Genomic DNA, 20,685 nt, shown 5'->3' on the forward strand with positions numbered 1-20,685 from the left:
CTTTCCCTCTCTAATACCCGCTAGTTAAGAAAAATATAACTACTGTTCAAACATGTGGGCAGGCAGCATCATAGAGTCAAGGTACCTGCTGGATTATTTAAAGAACTCTATATTTCTTAATGTGAAGAACAAATAATACTTTTCGAAATGCTACGACTAAAATGAACTATTGCGTAGGGTGCCAAAGAAGCTGTGAGCATAATAGTAGAAGCCAGTCCTTATGTCAGAGCCCACCTCCTGCTTTAAGGCTCTAATATCAAAATATAATGATTTTAAACTCCGGTTTTTATCTGAATGCTGCAGAAAATGCGTTCAGCACTTGGCAATCACCAGGATATAATGTTTGGACAGGCGGTTAGATTTTTCCACGTCGCTTTCTGTAGAAACCAGCAAAATAGTAACGGGCGCAAAACCAGCTAAACCTGGAATTTATTTCTGTAGGGTGGATGTCGGTGTTTACCGATGCTATTTACACCAGAGCTGTTTCTAAACTAACCTTCCCAAAGCACATACATGGAGTCCTGGAAAATTTCTCAATGGGCCATCCCTGGAACCCCTAGAGGTGGATGCTGTCATTTTATTTATGACTAATGAAAATGGAGCCTTTTTTCATTTTTGCCATTTCTTTCAGAACTGTTTTAAGGAGGGATTGATTACATTTCTGGAGGTTATTAGATAAAAGCTAAATACATTACACTTTCAACAAACTATCTCATAATTTAAGATTTAAAGGGCATGCATTTATTTAAACAGTCAAACCACTGCCGCAGAGTTGAATTGTAGGTCAGATTTCATTTTAAAATGCTTTCTAGCAGATGTTCTCTGATTGTTTGTGAGACAGTCTCTCAGGAAAAATATGGCCATAAATGATTGTGAGTCTCATCTGGCTTCAGTGGATACAAAAAGTTTCTCTTGTGATGTCATACCAAATCTTTAATATTAGGAAAATGGACATTTGATTGGTGAAAATATGCTCAGGAGATGAACAGACATCCTTATTATTCTGCAGTGCAGTTGGCTCGGCGTGTTGGTGATCTAAGACAATGGAACTAGTTAGAGCTTGTCGTTTTTTCCAGGTAGTGTTCAGAATGCTGCCATAAAGATGCTCGCTGGACACGAGGCGCTAACCCGCCACTCTCTGCAACACCACCATGGGCCAAGGGCTTGGGAGTAGAACGAGACTCTTAAGTAACTTGCTGAGCTCTTGCAAAGTCCTGTGTTCAGGGTGGTTTCCACCAGTCGTACCTGCACGATGAGCCAGCCTCAAACCCTCAGCCAGCGCTGAGGTCCTGTGCTGTTTGACCAGCCCATAGGAACAATTGGTGAGCGGCAGCACGCGAGGACCTTCCCCAGCGAGCTTGCCCCTGTACGGACCCGAAACACTGGGCAGGGAAGGCAGCAGCCCGGGTGCAGTGAGCTTCCCAGGGTGGCAGCCACTCAGCGCATCATTTTTATTCTGCAGATCAGTAATTCAATATTCAGGTTTTTTTGCCTTTGTAAGCCTGTCCCTCCCTCTCTGTGTTTCCTTTCCAGAAGAGCTCTTTCTCAGAATGAAAAGTTGGGTTCAGGGTCTTCTCTTTCTTTTTTTTTTCCTCTGGAGGAGAAGCCACCCCAGTCTGAAATACCTTTGTTTGATGAGAACATTTGATTGTTTGAGGTTTTGGAAAAGATCCCTTTTCTTTCTGAGCCTCGAGGGCCAGCTATTAAAAATGAGGTTGTGGCCTCTTCAATACAGGCTTTTTTTGAGGAAAGCCAGGCTGAAATAACTGCTCAGTATGAAATGCTGAGTGCTGTTGATTTTTCTTGGGCTTTGGCTAGAGTTGGTGGCATTCACTGCCTTGCAGGACAGGTCCTGTGTTGTCCCTCATCAAGTTCTAACTCCCACTTATGGTTTTATTTTTAATTCTTGGAAGAAGTATGGATGGAAAATCTGAATATTATGATAATGGCTCAGGTTTTATCCACCCAATCTCATTTGATTGGACAGCTAGAAAACGTCACAAGAGCCATGACATATTTTTTCTCCCACTCCCCAAAACCCACAGGGGAAGCCATCACCTATCCCTGTAAAGTTTCATTGCAAAGTTAAGGGGAGCCTTGATGCTTTGGGGCAGAGGGACTCCTGATCAGTGGGTTACTTGGGCAGAACAGAAAGGCCGACAGGGTGCACTGGGCAGGTTTGGAGAAGGGTTTTTGTTGTAAGATCTCTGGTTTTCCAGGACTGTAATGGTTTTAATGGGGCTACTCCTTTAACCCCGGCTCTGCCACTTTAAATCTGAGTTCTCCCCACATTTTTTCCTCCCTCCTTCCATTCCTCTATCTCTTTCCATGCAAAAACCAGTTAAACTGCCCATGTGCGATGGCTGGTAGATCTGGCTGAGAACATCTGCATCCCAATAAAAAAAAAGTGGGGCTGAACAGAAGGAAGAAACATCTTCAGGGCTCCTAGTTTCGGCTGGTATTAGTTGATGTGCAGTTACACGAGCGATGCTCAGATGTCAGCAGGGTGCTGTGTGTTGCTCATGGAAAAGACAACCTGGATCATGCTGTTAAAGGATTGGGAAGCAGTAATGCTGTACATGGTTGGGTTCCTCCTGCTCTGGGTAGCGTGAAGACTGAGCCCGCTGTGCCTTTTGGACTTGCCATTGCCATACGTGTAATACAGCCTGCTTTGCCTCCACAGCTTTGCGGCACACGCACAAGGAGCACGGATAAAATTAGCAGTGAAGTGAAGTCAGGAGGATGGATTGGTTCATACTTTGTACGCTGCAATACCTTAACACTATATTCATGTTGCGTCGGTCTTTTCTGTGTTTCCAGATAACCAAGTTGAAAATTGACAGCAACCCTTTTGCTAAAGGATTCCGGGACTCTTCCAGACTCACTGATATCGAGAGGTAATGGGGACTTTCTGTTTACTTTCCATGCAGATAAGATAAAGAGAAGAGAGAGTTTGTAGGAAAAGCATCCTTTCAACTCCTGAGAAGCTGTGCATTTTAACGTTATCTTGTTGCATACAGTAAGCCTCCTCCACCTCCTTTAAAAATACTTAAAAACTTTATGAAGAAAGAGCTGTTTTGAGTTTTGACATCTGCTCCAGTTGGGGGCTGATATATTCATTTTCCTGAGGGGGCTTCTCAAAGGGGGGAGAGGGTCAGTTTTACAACTTCAGAATGAAAAGCTTTTTTCTTATCACGCCATTTAATCCTATCGAGGGCTGTGAATTGGGTCAGTGGGAAACAAGGGCAGTGGTCCTGTGAAAAACATCTTTATAGCTCCCCACTGCTCCACACAGTGGAAAAGAGAGAGGGGAGCTTCCCAAAATACACTTCAGCAGTCCCAGACACTGAAGTCAGCAATTATTGCCATCAGGACGAATCCCATAACTCCCACTCGGACGACAAAGATGCCATTTTTGTTTCACCAAGATTGTACTGCAGGCTGCATCAGGGGAAAGCTTTATCTGGAAACTGAGTTTTGTGTGTGTACAGTTCATTATAAGCAATTGCTGCCATGGGGACAGAAGCATTAACCCACAGCTGAGTAGGAAAGAAACTTCAATCTCTTCAATCTCATTTTTATGATATCGTGTTAAATGGTTTGGCAAATGAAGCAAATTAAGCTGCCTGTGTCCTTTAGGCTGGAAGAGAACTCAGTGGAGATGGATATAGCGCATCCAAATTTTCCTGCGAGCACACAATCATGAAAAGTTTGGAGAGGCCAAAACCCTCCAGGCTCCTATGTGGGGATATCCAGATGTATCTGTGAATCATCTTCCACGGGTGCATACAGGGGACAAACGGCTCAGGGAAGTCATATCCATACAGCTAGAGAAGGTCTTTATAGCATGTCAAAAGCACATCAATCTAAGCAGGTCCACGGATGGGAAATAGTGGTTTATTTTATACCTTACTAGTGCCTGCATCATTAGTGATCCGTGGAGTAATTGGCTAAAAGAACAGTAATTTGGGAAAAACAAGCTTGTAGGCTGCAGTGCAGAATTGGTAAAAAATTGCTTACTAGGTGAAAATGAAGGAAAAAAGAAAATATAGCATAATAATTAAACCCCCCCCCATAGTCTGCTGTATTGTCAGAGTACAGGTAAGGTGCACCTTAAGGTAGGATAAACAACTTGCAAAGCTCAGATTTGTATGCACAAAATAGTCAAGAAGAGACCTGTAGGAAGAGAAAAGACTTTGATTTTTCACGTTTTGGATCCCTTGATTTACAGACAGGCGACATCTAATGACACAGCTTTGCAAGGGCTGAGAGAGACTGAATAGATAAGCTGGGAGAAAAACTTAGTTACCTCTGTGCAGATGAGCAGACTATCGTGGTGCTGGATATGAAGGGAATTTTTCCAGAGGACATCTTATTATAACAGCACATGGCATGGAGTCAGAAATGCTGAGCATAAACCGCAGTGCCCTTTTGTTTATTGATAAGTGTAAGAATAGAGCCTGAGACAGCCAGCCTAGCCCAGGCACGGACGTTGCCGTGAAAGATAAGGCAGCCAAATGCAAAACCTACAATAAAGACAAGAAACAGAACGTGAAAAGCATTGCAATGACACTAAAACTTCCTAAGTTATCCGATACGATCCAGAAACACCAAGGGGTTTACGCAGTGCCAGCAATAAAATATTCAGGCAGAAGAGAACGTCGTAGTCCAAGCGCCCACTGATCCTGTAGAGTTGATCTTTGCACCAGCAAAGATGCTGGAAGAAATCTGATACAAAGCAAGAAGACGACCAGAGTGAGATTTGACAACAGGGAGAATATCTCGCTTGATGCCCATCACAATAGGCATTGCAAGGTGGTGCATCAAATAGTTCAGCATGACTCTTGCTCGAACTAGTTACGAAATTACTTTCTCGCAAAAAAATATTCATTTGCCAGGGAAGACTTTGCAGGCCAAATGGAAGCTGAATGTAGAAGCTGTGAAAACACCTTCCAGGCACTGTTTCAGCATGCAGCACGTGCATACATAATCTGCAGCGCTGTGCCGCGATCCTGATGGTCTCCCCTAAAGCATCCTGTGATGTTGGGGCCAAGAGAGCACTCATTTATCGCCAGTCCCAGCTTTTCCGAGTGACCTAAGTAGTGTGAAAGTGTACAGAGCTTTGTATTTCATTTCCAGGTATTTAAGCCTGCTTTTTCCTAAACAGCCTTTGGGGAGGGAAACAAATCAGATCAATTGATCTTTAGAGACCTAAAGAAATCAAATTAGTCTGGAGTCAGTTACTGCACTAAACCATCCGGTAATTGGATTGCTCCTTGTAACTGATTGAAAACAGCCTCTATCTGTAACAATATAGGGAGCTTTTCTTTATAGTAGATCTGAGAGAAAAACACATCTTTTTATGACATGATGACAGAAATTGCACTTTTTTAACCTAATTGAATATGATTTTATAAATCTGTGACTTTAACGACTTCAGGCTTCCTGTGCTAGATTTACGATCCTTGTGTAGGAAATTCAAGCTGCAAATGCCTTTAGGATTAAACCTGTTTGCATTGTATGTGCTGGAGTTAAAATAATGTATGTAAAGGTAGTGAAAGCTGCAAAATTTCAGAGGAGGTAGGCGGCAGCAGAGCTATTGAAGCGCCTGTATTTTCTTTTTGTTCCTGTCTAAGTCCCTTACGACGGTTTCCTTGTATTCGGAGCTATATATGCAAAGCTTTTAACCACTGAGGAAACCTTTGAGTTTGGCATGGATCGAATGTTCAGGAGGATGCAAGATTCCTTCCAGAATCAACTGTTTCCATACCTTACTTGTGGTAATCTATTTATGGCAATGGGGCAGACTTTATCTGGGGCTACTGCGATTTAGATAAGTTGCTGATTCATCTTTTGATCTTTTTTCGTGGAATTTACATCACCTCTATTACAAAAAGGCTCCCACAGTGGTTGCGATCGAAATGCTGAACATTTAGCAGCAATTGTCAGAATGTGGAGCTTAATGTACTGTGGTGTGGACTACGAGATGCCAAATGTGGTAACACGGGTGAGGGTGATCTTTTTTAATGGTTACCTTTGTGCAAACGACTAATGCAGGTTTTACGCTGGAGGATAGGCTTTAAGAGAATATCTTTATGCTTCTGCTTAAGAAAAATCTGCCAAAGCCATAAAGGATGCAACAACAGAACTCAATAGATTAATTTTTTTAGCTTGAGCCTGAGTTTATCTTTTGAGTTGTTGTGAGGAATTAGCCTTTTAAAAGTAAGACAGTAAATAGATAAAACCATCGCAATGAAATATCTTGCAAACAATCCAGTGGAAAAGGCAATCATTTCAAGAGCGTGAGTCGACAGAACTGCACAAAACTGATCAAATGAGAATGGACAGATCATACTCATGATCTGAATGTTGTTCATCTGTGGCATCCAGTATGTGATAGGCAAGATCAAGGTGTGGGCTTGTAACTGTTAAAGAGAGCTAAGTGAGAATCCCCATCTGCACAAGCCCAATAATCTGCTCCTGGGAGGTAGACCTGTACTTCAAGAGGCAATATGGAACAGTATGGCTGCACACCCAAGTAAATTTTCAGCAGAGAAAGGAAGGACTGGGGGAAGGAAGATGTAAGAGCTGCATCCCAGCTGGATTTGCATGGTAATCAGATTGTGAATTTTCCCCTGAGGAACTTTTTGTCTGAGATGTGGAAATACACTGTACTGGCTGTAAGCGAAATGGATGCTAATGCCCGGATACAGGCACTGCCCTGTTGAAGTAGCAGTCAAAGCCATGTGCTTAACAATGTGCTGTCTGCAGCATCCCCTCTTCCATCCCTTCCCTGCTCACCCCACAGAGCTGCCTTCCTCCCCGTTCCCCTTGCTGGCCAACAATTTCCTCGACTCTTGAAACCCCCCTACTACCACTCAGACACACTCTCTACAACCCACTCCCATGTTCATGGTTAAGCAGGGCTTTGTCATCGTTCTCCAACAAGTCACACTCCCCAGCTGGTCTTTTAATCCCAGTTACTTCTCAGCCTGCCAATGTCAGCAACCAGCCATGGGAGATCATCTCTAATGTTTAGGTTGGGAGAAGTGAAGTCCTTAACTTAGGAAGAAAAAGCAGGGACTCTGGTGCCTTAATGTCTGGTGTCTGGTGCCATTCCAGATGTGCTGAGGTTACTCCAGCCATCAGCTGCTGCTCCAGAGGGGTAGATGGATTGTCTGTGTTTTCCACATCATCCCTTCCAGACCGCTGCAGGTGGTGGATGTCTGAGGACTACCTGCTTACATTCAGACACCTGAAGCATTCCCTTCGAATCTCGTTCCTCTGTCTCTGCTTACTGTTAGCCGGGCAACTGCTCCTTTTCGCCAGCAGACAGCCCTCCACGCCAGCTAAAACCTCTTCAGTTCCCAAGTTTTTTCTAAGTCAGAGAAATATAATTATTTTTTTATCCTCTGTATAAAGATAGCTTGTTTTCTTATTTTTATTTGCAGATGAGAGAAGTGGGGTGGGTATATTTAATAACCTCATGTTCCTTGTCCATAACTGTCATTACTTTTCCCACGTCATGTCTTCAGACAGACTGTCACCTCTGTGCATAGTATAGCTGTTCCAGAACTGCCGTTAGTAGCCAGATGTTTATTGTGAGGGTGTCAGTAAACACGACTTTGGAGATACACTTGTTCTTTCTCCTTTAGTCACCAAATCCTAGATTTTTCATAATTTAATTCTTGTTTCCCTTCTTTAAGTCACATGTAGTTCTTGAAGAATTGCATCCATCCAACGCTTGCCCAAGAGTTTTCACTTTGTGTGAAAGTGTTTGGTGGCTCTGTACTAGTTTTCAGGCCAAATTAAAGTTTTGCTCATGTGAGCCAAGGTAGCCTGATGGACCCTGGTACTCACCTGGTCGGAACTGGTTCAGTTTTAGTCTAAGCAGTGGAAAGGAGCTACTTTGTTCTGGTTGAGGATTTGGTCTGTACCGTGTCAGAGCTGAATTAGGTACCTATGGTTAGCCTGGAATATTCAGCTACCAGTATAAGAGCGACTCTGTGCAGCAGATTAATATGTCTGTACATTTGTGCCTGCGTAAAATAGGAACTAAAAGCCACAGGAACGTGAAGGCTGAGTGATATCTGAACAGTGGTTCTGGCAGTTCGCTCTTAGCTGCTGTTAGTGAAATGTATTTGTTCTTCTTGCTGTGCTGTTTTTTTGTTGTTGTTAGGGTTTTGTGGGGTTTTTTTTTCTGTTTTGGATTTTTTTTTCAGACTTGTTTTTAGCACTTGCATCTTGGACAAATTAGTCATCTTTTCCCTTAAAAAAAAGAAGTTCTACTACAGCACGACTTCCGACAAGTTTATTTTTGTGCCTTCTCAGCCCATTTATTCCATCTGTCTTCACCTCACCTCAGTTCTGATGTCTCTGTTATCTGGGCTTTCTTCCAAACATACTAACTGGCAGCTACAAAAAAAAAGGAAACCTTTGAAATGCAGAACTAAAGTCATTCAGGCTGCAAACTGATAATTCATACACTTTATATCCTGCTCTGTATTTTTCTTTGTGTTGAACTGAACAGCCAAGCAAAACATGGTTGTCAGTTTTATTATTTTATTATTTTCCCTCTGTTATTTTTTTCCTTAACATTGCCTTTTTCTTGCGAAGAAAAAGACAAAAAGAAAAAAAAAAAGGAGGAAAAACCAATCTCTGTGACTCCAGGAACAGGGAGTGGATTCTGAGGGTGTCCTTACCTTTTTCCTTACCTAGCACTTGGATAGTAAAGGCAAAAAGAGAACACGCTCCAGGCTGCTCAGCTCCGCTCTGAAATGCGTACATCTTGTAGCCATTCTCGAGACAGTAACTTCTGCAGGAGATGTCAGTTCAGAACGCCTGGCTCTACCACCTGCTCTTCCTCACAGCAGGCTGGCTTTGGCATGGTGCCTTCCAAGGAGGTTGGACCTAGCTCCTGGTAGGATGGGTGGCTGCCTGTTACATCAACTCCATCCTCTTTGGAGCCATTGTATAGGTATAAGATGGACACTAACCCAGGCCTGGCTCCAGCAAGCTCGCTCTGCATTAGCTTTTCTATCACCTTTTGCCAAAACCAAATACACTGCCTGAAGCTTCCTTGTCCCAAAGGAAGAAGGTAGGCTTCCTGTTTCCATCCCCTGGATGCACTCTCTGCCAGATTCAGGAAAACCCATAACTTCAGGTGCATGCAGGCATGTAGTAGCATCAGTGTTGACAGTGCATTGTGGCCAGGAGCACCCTCTTCTGTATCAACAGGGCTCCTGGTCATGAGCTTCAGAATCAGGGTCATGGTGATCACCAGGCTGCTGTGAATGCACAGCTGAAGCTCAGTAACAGCAAAAGAGGCAGAAAAAATGACATGAAGCAGCATCAAAGAGATGCCTGCTTCCACCTACAAAGAAGCACTGCTCTTTTCATCTTGATTAAAGATCCTGCTCAGGGTAATCTGGGACTTTACCATCTCCTGAGAGAATTTCTGTAATCTGGGTTGACAGCAAAGGAAAGTGAGCATCCTCACACAGGGCCTCGCTCCTCAGCTGCTTCCCAAGTCAGCTCTATTTTCTGCCATCTCCCAGGTCATGTCCATGGCAGGATCTTGGGTTTAGTCCGCAAAGTGGTGGTGAATCATTTGTCAGCTTCATCAGGATCTTCCTATCTGCTTTTGATCCTCTGACACTACTCTGTACGTATGGGGCACTGTTACTTAAACAAAGCCAAAGACTCTGCTTGTAGCTACAAGACATAAATAACCCCTGGCTGGAGTTTAGTTTTGGAATCGGTTGCCAGCAGGGACAAGAGTGAAATGTTCAGTCAAGAGGTTAAAACCTGCAGAATGACAAGATGTTCCCTGTCTCCCCTAAAAGCTTCCAAACTGATAAATTCTCCCAAACCTTCACTTTCTTCGATTCCTAGTTCAAATTTGGATCAGCCTGAGCTCCTGCTCTCCTCACGTTTGTCCTGCCTCAGCATCTTCTCGGTGGATGTGCTAGCCAATACAAGCTTAGCTTTTTCCCCTCCTTTTTAGCACATGGTTCCTTCTTTTCCTCAGGCACCTTCAGCCCCCAACTTGCTCTTCTCCACCCTATCATCTGCCACTGTTATCCAGTTGTACACACAGTGGAGCTTACTCATGGTGATATATTATGCCTATGTGTGTGGTTTCTTCCCCCTCCTCTGGGTATTCACAAGATATCTGTGAGTTGAAGAGCATTCTCGGGGACTGACAATTGTTGGTAGACCACACAAAAGGACATGACAGAAAGAAGACCTCTCTCTCTGATCTCTCAAAACAAAGTTTATTGCTCATTTATCGCTAATAGAAGAAACTGTGGAGTTCTACGATACATTAGAGTAAAAATTGTTATGTCCAAATATTAGATAACAAGTGTCTGATCACAAACTCGAGTAACAGAAGCACAGAATTTGAGCATCGGGTAACTGGAAGTCACTTCATTCTTCAGCCAGTTTATTGTAGAACAGCTCTGAAAAATACTAAAGGAAAGCTTTAAAAAAAAAAAACCCAAACAACCAACCCACCATGCTCTTAATTTGCTATATTTTTTTTTTACTGAGCAGAATCATAAAATGATTCTTAGTAGGATTATAATATTTTGGGACTTAAGTTATTTTATTGGTTCACTCTACAGGGTACCATGTTTTGGATATCCTAAACAGTTTACACTAACATACACTGAATTTTCTGGAAGATTCTGATTTAAATCCTTTCAGCTGCAGTTGAAAAACAGGTATAAGCAGGAACATGTGTTCCAGATTGCCAGCTTTGTTCCTGCATTTTGAACTAGATTTCACAGGCTTATAAATCTTGTTAAAGTTTTGCTTCCTCCTACACATCTACTTTGGAGAAAGTCCTAAAGCAGCTCTGTCTTTAAAGGGTAGAGAAGGTCAGCCTCCTCTTCCCATCCTTTGTGAGAAACTCCACATATTTCCAGAGATTAGATGAGTTTCAACCTCTTCTCCAACAAGACTTGATCTCTGGGTGGTGGTCTTTGAGTACACTGCAGAGGCTACTACACCTTTCCTTTGAAACACAAAGGGAAGGCAAGATCATCCCTTAACTTAGGTCACCTCTCCAGGATGGCAGAGACCTGAGTGCAGACTTCAGCTCTTGTTTTTCTAGGTGGAAGGAACCGTGCTTGGTGGATAACTCAGAGATATATTTCATGAGCAGAGAAAACACACCATTTCTTGTTTTTCTTTGGTTTGTTTTGCATGCTTAGGTGGTTTCCTGCTCAGCCTCTGGCATTTCATAGCTCTGTTTGGAGGTTCATATGAAGCATGTGCTGTATGTGGAAAGAAGAGTGTCCACCTGAAGGCTTCGGGGCCAGGTGCTAAACTCTAGTGTGAATCTCAACTCTTTGCGCTCATGCTGTGAATCACAACCTCAACCTCTAAAATGAAAAATCAGGAGGTGTGTGGTGATTACAGTGTAAAGCACCAGCGTGGTTAGGCAAGATCAGCATTTACAGTTTTAAATATTAAATCCCAGCTGCACAAAAGGAACGGCTTTGGTGAAATTTAGTTGCTTTCCCCGATGCAAGTTTCCTCGTTAGACTGTTCCTGCTGCCGTAAAAACATTTGCATCTTGGGCCAAGCAATGAGATTAATCTTCTAAAACCTTTAGTGTACTACCTGCAACGTTACAACATGAAAAATAAATAAATAAACCTACCACATAGTTCCCCGGGTTTCAAACTTTGCAGATTCAGGGTTCACTAAGAAGTCATCTCTTTTTCATTTAAGAGGAGACAATCATATAGAATAATAGAGTTCTCTGTCTAGCATACAAACCCATCTGGAAAGAATTTAGTCTGCAATAATCATGGGCATTTGATTTCATGTTAAATCCCTGTAGGTAATTCAAATGTAAATTTATTGGGGTGAGTTTATCCCCAAACCACCACTGGATCCAAAGCTTTAGAGGTGAATTTGGCCCACTGCGCTAAAAGTAGAGCCTGCATTATTTCTGTTGCATCAGGATATTATTACACGCTACAACGTCTGTTGTTATAAGCAGCCCTTTACTAGAAATGAAGGCAATAGGGACAATACAGTCACCTGAATCACATTTGTTTTTCAGACCTTTAAAGATTAGCAATTCTTGGGTTATGAACGTGTTTATAGACTGGTGTCAGACAACACTGCTTTAATTAATTATTCTGTGCTCATCTGAGAGAGACTTCTTCCTTAAGCAAAATTTTTTTGCATTTCACATTCAGCTTCAGAGTAAAAAAAGAAGTTTCAAGAGGCGTTCAGCACATAATGTAAACAATGCCATCTGTCTTTTTCTTTGTAAAATCTTCTTCGAGATAGCCCCGATATGCCTACTCTTTTCAATCACTTAAAAGGCAGTAATTCAATTATATCATCCTCTATGTAGGAACTGCCATTGCTTTCAGTCCACTTCCAATCCTGACACAAGTAAATCACTTTGATAAGATCCCCTTTTTATTTATTTTTTTCCGAGGGGACTAGCATAAGTAATGATGCCAGTGATAGACCAAGGACAAAATGACCATAATGCGCTTTCTGTAGGAAAGGGAAAATGTGTGCCACTGTGATTTATTGTGTTTTTCCCTGGAATTTCTGCAACAGCCACACTCTCCAAGCGAAGGGCATTACTAAATGGCCAAATGGTAAATTCAGACAAAACCTTCACTGAGCAGCAGATTCAAACAGCTATTGCTACCTAGTTTTTCTGGAACAGGAGCAGAAGGTCAAAGCCATTTTGGAAACGTGCCTAGGCCATGTTCGTCTTTGGTATAATGCCACCTACTTTCATGGAAACGCGCTGGGAACGTGTAGGGTTGGATCTTCCTTACAAACTGCTACAGCTTATCGTACAGATATGCCTTTCTTCTATTTAAAAATTGTTTGGGGGACTTCAGTGCTCCGTGCCACCAGTGAGGCGGGGACCTGGCAGACACGTCTAACCTCCCAGAATAGAAGTGGCACGAGATCAGTAGTGTCTGTAGACTTCCTGCTATGAACTGGCCTCAACACCGATGCTGAGAGAGCATGGTTAGAGCTGAGCTGCCTCTGGACACATCTGTCTCTTGCCCCTGATTTCAGAAAAACGGGAGTGCGCAAGATGAGGTGGTTGTGTGTGATGTGAAATCTTGTTTGAAAAGAGCTGACCACAGGTGCCTCTTTGAAGCCAGGCTGATCACACGGGACAAATAACCCCAGAGCTCAGGTTTTCCAGTTGGTGGAGAGTGCTGCTCTTATATTCACTGTCTGAGACTACATCCAGGAAACCCAGTGGGAAGTTCACTCTACATTGCCAAAGAGGCAGTGCCACACAGGTAAGGGGTGATCAGCAATGTTAAAACACCGCAGGCCAAGTTCAGCAGTGACGTGCTATGAAGTAACCTTTTCATTAAGTAATTTTGGGGAGTCTGTGTGAGAAAACTGTGATCTGGACAGGAAAAGACCGCATGTTCATTGTATTTAACCTAATGAATTAGGAAGCTGATTAGGATGTTATTGACACAGTGGCTTGTTTCCTTTCACAGAGAAAGTGTGGAGAGCCTTATCCAAAAGCATTCCTACGCCAGATCCCCCATTCGAACTTACGGAGGAGAAGATGATCTCGGAGATGACAGCCAGGCAACACAAAGCAGAGGTAGGAAAATGTGCTCATGGGGTAAATCGCAGTGACCTAGTTATGCTTGAGAAAAGGAGGACCATAGTCAGCACTGTGATACTCTGAAGCATTTCTCTGGTGTGTCTCTCTGCCATGAAGTCCTATAATGAAGTCAAATACTTGTTACTTTATGGCTCTTTTGGACATCTGATATGCCTGTGGTACTGGGGTGTGTGGCTAGGTCAGGACGCAGCTTTCAAGGTGCCTGTACAGGCTTTGATATCAGAAGAGAACTACCTCTGCTTCCTCTTCAAGATGACTAAAAAACAGGCGACTTCATTACCGTGGTGCTGTGAACAAGCTGACACTCCCCATTCCTTGGCAGGACTCACTAGCCGGGGCTGTAAATGTGCCATTTCCTGCCCCTCCAGCCTTCTGTGAACAGAGGACTGGGTTCAGACCATCTTCAACCAGGCTGGGGTTAACCTGCTTCACCTCCGCAGGAAGGAAAGTCTGTAGCTCCCTGGAAAATTGATGTTTAATTGCTAGCCCTCGGGTCTCTAAAAGGTGCTTTTCCCGCTGAGGCAACTCACCTCAAAAGCTTTATCAAATGGTTTATCTACTTTAGCAGTCGCAAAAGTAGCAGCAAGACAGAGTTGTTCTTTGTGGGGATACTCGCTGGACAAATTGCATCTGTCATAATTTGCCGCTGGAGAGATCACAAACCCACCCTGTGGGATTGCTGACTAGCATGAACTTGTGTTGCATTATATTTTGCATGTTGACTTTGTGACCCGTCTGATATGCAACAGCCACTTGAGGTAAAGCAGTTCTGTCTGCCTTCCGACTGGCAGTGCCCTTGTCTTGTCCTCTAACTTCATACAGTGTCACTAAGATAAGAGCATTATTTCTGGTCATAAGCTCTTTGGACTTGTGGAGGGAAAAAACACTTATTTTTAACCGCGAGTTGCTCTTCAACAAAACGCGATTAGGTGGGCTTTGTTCAAACGCGTCTATCCTAAGAGCAGTTCCTTAGGTCGAGGAGTTTCTGGAGCAAGTCCTCAGCTGGTACGACGCCATCCTTTCACATACTTCTGGGGGATTACCTCGCTTCACGTCAGCTTAGATCCTAGGCCAGTTATTGTTGAAGACAATGTTAGATCTTCCCTTGCCAGAAGTGCTCAGAGCAAGAACCTTCTCTCCAAGAATTACATTTTTCCCTGGTATGTTGTCCTCCTTTGGGAGTGACAAAGCGAACCAGGCGAACCTCAGTATGAGAACTGGCCTTTAGAAGCGTTCTCGTCTGAAGAGAATCCTGAGGAAGGTGTTGGAGGATGAAGGAATAGTTTTTTAACATTAATTTTATGTATCATATATACAAGGTAGAGTTCCGCATTAGTTTGCTACATGGCAAATGGCTGAGTAAGGAAGACAAAGAGTTGTTTCTAATCTGGGAGCCATGTGCTAGCATAGGACATGATTGTTTGGGCAACCAGAGGCACGCGTAGGGTAAAACATACTGTTTTTGCAGATGAGTACCTTGTACTGCTTTCACGCCCTGTCCTTAAATAACAAAAAGTTCTCCAAGATATGAGGGGAGAAATAATGACCTTATTGGAACTCCACTGACATGTTTATTTCTCCTGATGCATTCGAAAAGTACCTTGCATGGAAAATTGAGGAGTGTCCTTCCATACGTATGGGAGTTGACAGCCCAACACAAATACTGCTGCTGGGTTGTGTGTTACAAGCTCTCTGAGGCCTCGACTGCCTCAGAATTACTGCAGCACATTTCCTTGGTGCTGCCACATGTGGCAAGCGAGACTTTTTGGAGTATTAAGTTGCAAGTAGAGACGGTTGCAGCTGGAGGAGGAAAGGGCCCTTACGGAGGTTCCTCATGAGAAGGAATCACATTCTTTGTTCTGTGCAGAACAAAGGAAGTCTATCACCGGTGTTTATTTCTAATCGCAACCAGAGCATTCTCCCCTCGGCCAATTCCAGCCATCTCAAGATGGAAGTGGCTAGCCTTCAGCAGTGTATTAATCACAAGAAGTCTGTTTCCAAAGGAATTAACAGATACGAACTATATAAACCCAATTAAAACTCCTTAATGCATGATGTCTGGGTGCCTGCGCTCCAGCATCCACACACAGGATTCATGGTAGCCACCTGGATCGGAGCCAAATGTAAACCTCATCAAACGCAGAGTCGTATCCTGCTTTCCCCGTAGTGCAGTAACGCTCAGACATCCCCCGACTGGTAAAGGGGTTTGCTCTGGCCTGGGAGCATTACCCTTACAGCGTGGCTCTGGATCCTAGCAGTTAGAATCCGGTTCAGCGGTGGGGTCAGGATGGGGTTCAAGACCGTTCCTACTGCCGAACCGACACAATTTCTCTTCCCTGTTACAGGGCCATTTCACTTGTTTAATTAAGCAGAGGAGGAATTAATCAAGTGTAAATCTCTTTCTGATTTGAGAATATATCCCTAAAATATCCCTAAAAGATTTTTTTTTGCATAACTGCATTTTTTTTCTATTGTTGTTTGCTTATACTTTTGTTTTGATTACATGGCTATGATTGGCTAGTCTACATAATTCCAATAAGATTATTTTGACAAATAGATGTCTTCATATTTTTTCTTTTCATAATTTGAACCTATCTTCTAGAATAAAGTCTATGAAACTAATGCCTGTTGTAAAACTTGTTGTCTCAGAATGTTTTGCAATACTGGCTTGAAATGGTATCTTGTCAGTTATTCTTGCCAGTGAAATTATTTCTTAAAGAAAGAAACATTTTCTCAATGGAGAAAGCTGGACAAGGAAAGAAAATACAGAAGGAATGTGAGTTGAATTATCATTTGAATAGGAGTAAAAAATTAAGAGTTTATTTATAGGATTTTGTTGTATTCCCCATTTCTAGAAATCAGACATCTGATGAGGACCAGATGCACAGAGGAACTGCAGAGGTGAAGGGCAACGTTGTCACCAGATTATTTGAAAATGACCATGTATAATTATCCAAACAAATGATTCGTTGCTTCCCAAAAATTTTACTGTCAAAATAAAATAAGCAATTAGTTCTAACTTAAACTTTTTTTTTAAAATGATTCTTCAGTCTTTAGAGAAAAAGTATTTTTAAAAGGTGGATGATCAGTGAAAATAATTTTTGGAACTTTTCAGATTAAAAAAATACCAAAGAAACCACTTCTGTTTGATCAAAAGTAGATAATTACCCTGAGAACAAGTTTTAACCAGTTCTGCTGAGAATCTGATGTAAAAAGCTGCAAGGATGTCTTCAAAACGGGGATGTAATGCAGTGAGATTTCACATTAGAGTGGTGTCCCAGTGTCTAGTGGCAGCATTACAAGGTTCTCCAGTGTCTAATAACAAACATGTCCAACGTGCAAAGCTGGTTGTACTGTTCAAGCCACTGCGACCGGCTTCTTACAGTGAAATTTGTCTAAGATGTAGTGATCAAGGACAGCAACTGGCCAATAATGATACAAAGGTATAAGGAGAGAGAAGCATTTGGGAAGTATTTCCAGCGACAGCTTGTCACTAAAATCAGCCTTGCTGTGGAAGGCTCTTTCTCTCCCCTTTTGCTCTTTCACCAGCTTCGTGTGTTGCAGCGCAAACGTCAGGCATTCTTTCTCTTTGCTTGCAGGCTCAGCCTTTACAACATCCGATAACCTGTCCCTCAGCTCCTGGGTATCCTCCTCAACCACTTTCCCCGGATTTCAGCATCCGCAGTCTTTGAGTGCCCTGGGTACCAGCACTGCCTCCATAGCTACACCCATTCCTCACCCAATCCAAGGATCTCTGCCTCCATACAGCCGCCTGGGGATGCCTCTGACACCCTCCGCTATAGCCAGCTCCATGCAGGGCAGTGGCCCCACCTTCCCCTCCTTCCACATGCCCAGGTACCACCATTATTTTCAGCAGGGTCCTTACGCAGCTATCCAGGGACTGCGTCACTCCTCCGCAGTCATGACACCATTTGTATGAGTGACATAAGACATGAGAAACACGAGATTTTAAACGTGCAAGTTTGGTATGAAAAAGACAAGGGACCTTCCTGAAAGGCCTGTGGCAGGAGTGCTGAACTCGTAACAAACCAGCTAAGAAAATGCGTTATGGATATAGATCGATCCGTTGAGGGATCTCAAGAAGAGAGCGTGCAGCTTGGAGCTGCTCACAGATCGGTGTGTAACACGGCCGACGCGGGTCACAGAGTTACCAGGATTTTTGATTGTGTGCAGCTCGTTCCAAAGGTGCATTGCATCTAGCAAAAAGAGATTCTGTTCATGCAGCAGCGTACAAAATAACTGTGTACAGGTCTTTTTTCACACGCTAGAAGAATTCTGACAAAGGCAATACTCCTACTCATCTTCATCTCTTCTTGTGCCTGATGAGCACCTAAACAGAAACACGTCTTGCTGTAACTTTGAGCATGTTTTAGGCTATCTCAGCACACATTTGCTGGGAATGGGACAGAGTGCTGAAGACCACTGTCCTTTTTAAAAGACTGGCTTACATTCACCAAAAGCAGTATTTCTTAGTTGCTACTATAACCCCAAAGAGAAAATTATTATCAAGCCTTTCTTTCTTGCTTTGATTCTTTCACAATACACTTACCAGTTCCAAAAAAGAACGGTGTTACAGGACCATAGCAGTGACCATGTGTTCTATCCTTCACTCTAAAGAGTGTCTAAAGAGAAGGTTGTCCTATACCCTAGGAGGAGCAATTTAACTGTCTATTAAGGTATGAAGGAAAATGTTGATTTGGGAAAATCTGTTGCTTAAACTTACCAACCCAAGATCTCAAACCTTTAAATCAATGTTTGTTCACGGCTGCACTTGCCACTGAAGACCTGCTTCTAGCTGCAAACCTGTTCCAAGTTAACTGAATTTCAGGCTAGGTCAGTCTATAGACTCTCCAGGTCAAACTGTCATCAGTGGACTGGTGTAAGATGAGTGACATTGCAGTATCCTTCTACTTGTTCTGATTTTCCTGGGTTTGGTAATGGCTGTTATAATGCAAGCTCTCTGGCCAGGAAAATGAGGGTTGCGCTGGCTGGTTTTCCATGTCCCAGCACAATGATGGAGTTTCCTTGGGAAAATACCGGCGCAGGATTTCACATGTAATTTTTTTTTCTATTTCACACCTGCCTTTTTTTTCAGTAATTAGGATTCTCATTCAATGTACTGTCCACTTTTTTTAGTATGTTATGTCTGATAGAACCGAGGAACTGTAGAGGTGTAAGAAAAAATGACCTCTCTGCAGAGAGCTAGCACGAATCCTTCGCGCTGCTGGAAAGAGTACCAGTGCGATGCTGGTTTTCTGCGTGGTGGGAGCTGGGATTTCACTGTAAATAAGAAGTCAACGCAGAGTTTCTGTGTAGAGTTGCATCCAGGTTATAGATGACAACACATCTGCTGATAAAACAAGACCTGCCAATCCAATCTCAGATATTAATGGTCTGTGTAGAGCTGGAACACAGAAAGGGAAACAGACTCGTTTGGCACTATTCTCTACTTCCAACCAGTGTGTGCTGGTATCATATGGGAAGAAGCAGAGCGCAGTACAGAGTCACCTACCTCCCATCTCTGTGAAGTGCAAGGCCAGTCACAAGCCTTTTTTTGTCCCACTGCCTCATCTTACATGCCCCGCCAGCCAGAGCAATGACAACCTCCCAGGCTTTCCCCAGTTTCTTTATGTATTTCCCAGGAGCTGAATTTAAAACCGTGCCAACTGGCCGTATCAATCACCTCACCTATCAGCGGTATCATCCTAATTTCCCTTTATTCACTGTTGGACCTGCTGATAAAAAATGACCTGAGGCAATTTGCAACGTCTGTGCTCTGTATGCAAACGAAACCAAACTTTGATTTACAGTTTCTGGGTTCAGAGCTACTACATAAATGAGTACAATAGACCAAGTTCTGCAGTATTTAAATGGCTCAGAATGGCTTAGACACAGAATTTGGCTTGATGTATCCAAATACCAGATTTTGCTCCAGGTTATCGAATCCATCTGAAAAGCACATCTTGCAAGGTTGTGTCTACCTATGACCCATTTTGATACAACCCCTGTTTTTCAGGAAATTAGATAATGCTGGTCTCACAACAATGAACATACATGATTCCACAGAAGTGAGAATTTCAGGGAATATTTGGAAGAAAATTTTAATCCCTCTCCTTCAGCTGCCTGCCTTCAGTGAGTGGTATGAAGGCCCCATGACGACATGCCCTAAAGCCTGTGGGGAAATTCTATTTCTTTTATCTCTTTCCTTCTGCATCTCCATTAACTTATCTGGAGTTGCCAGGGTATAGGGTCAGGTTCAGAATTCAAGCCAGTAGCTTTAACGCTGATATTTCCATCAGGAAATGGTCAAGTTAGTAGGAAGCTTTTACACCACTCCAGAAGTAAATTCGTCCTTCCTTTGTAAAGCAAATTCAGAGAAATGAACCGTACAATCTCTGTTCTGAAAGCACCAGTATCTGGCAGGCAGAAAGGCTCCTGTTGATGTTTCAGAGAAAATTCTCCAGGCTGTTCCTGGAGAAGGAAACTGGCTTTTGACAACATCATTTACAAAAACATTAAAATATTCGCTGACAAGTGCTTTTCACTAGGAATAAAACGTGATTCATATCTGAAAAAACATGGCAATAGACTGTCCCCGTATAGCAACATGGTAAGTCCAATTCCTCACACAAATTATCTGTGATGAGTTTCATATCGTAGACGATGCAGAACTGCCTCTTAAAACCCACAGCCTGACTTTTCCAGTCAGATCAAGTGTCTCCCAGTGCGCTCATCCCTCCCTGCACTGCTCTCCAATGGTTTAATTCCTTTGCGTCGGAAACCCACCGGGTTTCCAACTAATGCAGAATCACAGGTGGATCCCAAGCAAGGGAATGAAGGCAGCAGGTGAGAGCCTTCTGCAGGAACAATGTCAAGAGGTATGGCCAGTTCTTGCTGCCACTTCTTTGCCCTCACACTTCTACCTCCAAAACCTGTGGCGTAGAGTTGAGGCTGAGGGGATTAAGTTCACAGAGACCACAGGATGCACAACCAAGGCTCTTGCCACCTCACCAGGT

At 43.1% G+C, this 20,685-nt stretch overlaps 1 protein-coding gene across 1 annotated transcript in view; it reads left to right on the forward strand.

Annotated features, from left to right (window-relative positions):
* The window catches only part of TBX20 (T-box 20), a gene marked incomplete at its 5' end in the record, with an annotated part of 24,349 nt that extends 6,761 nt beyond the window's left edge, over nt 1–17,588 (forward strand). Inside the window, 3 exons of the mRNA XM_010141752.1 lie at nt 2,821–2,897; nt 13,515–13,624; nt 17,248–17,588. Coding sequence (XP_010140054.1) covers nt 2,821–2,897; nt 13,515–13,624; nt 17,248–17,588 — 528 coding nt within the window. The remainder of the gene's footprint in view (nt 1–2,820; nt 2,898–13,514; nt 13,625–17,247) is intronic.
* Nucleotides 17,589–20,685: the final 3,097 nt, after the last annotated feature.

This window comes from Buceros rhinoceros, unplaced genomic scaffold (genome assembly GCF_000710305.1).
Source record: "Buceros rhinoceros silvestris isolate BGI_N320 unplaced genomic scaffold, ASM71030v1 scaffold35378, whole genome shotgun sequence".
NCBI lineage: Eukaryota > Metazoa > Chordata > Aves > Bucerotiformes > Bucerotidae > Buceros > Buceros rhinoceros.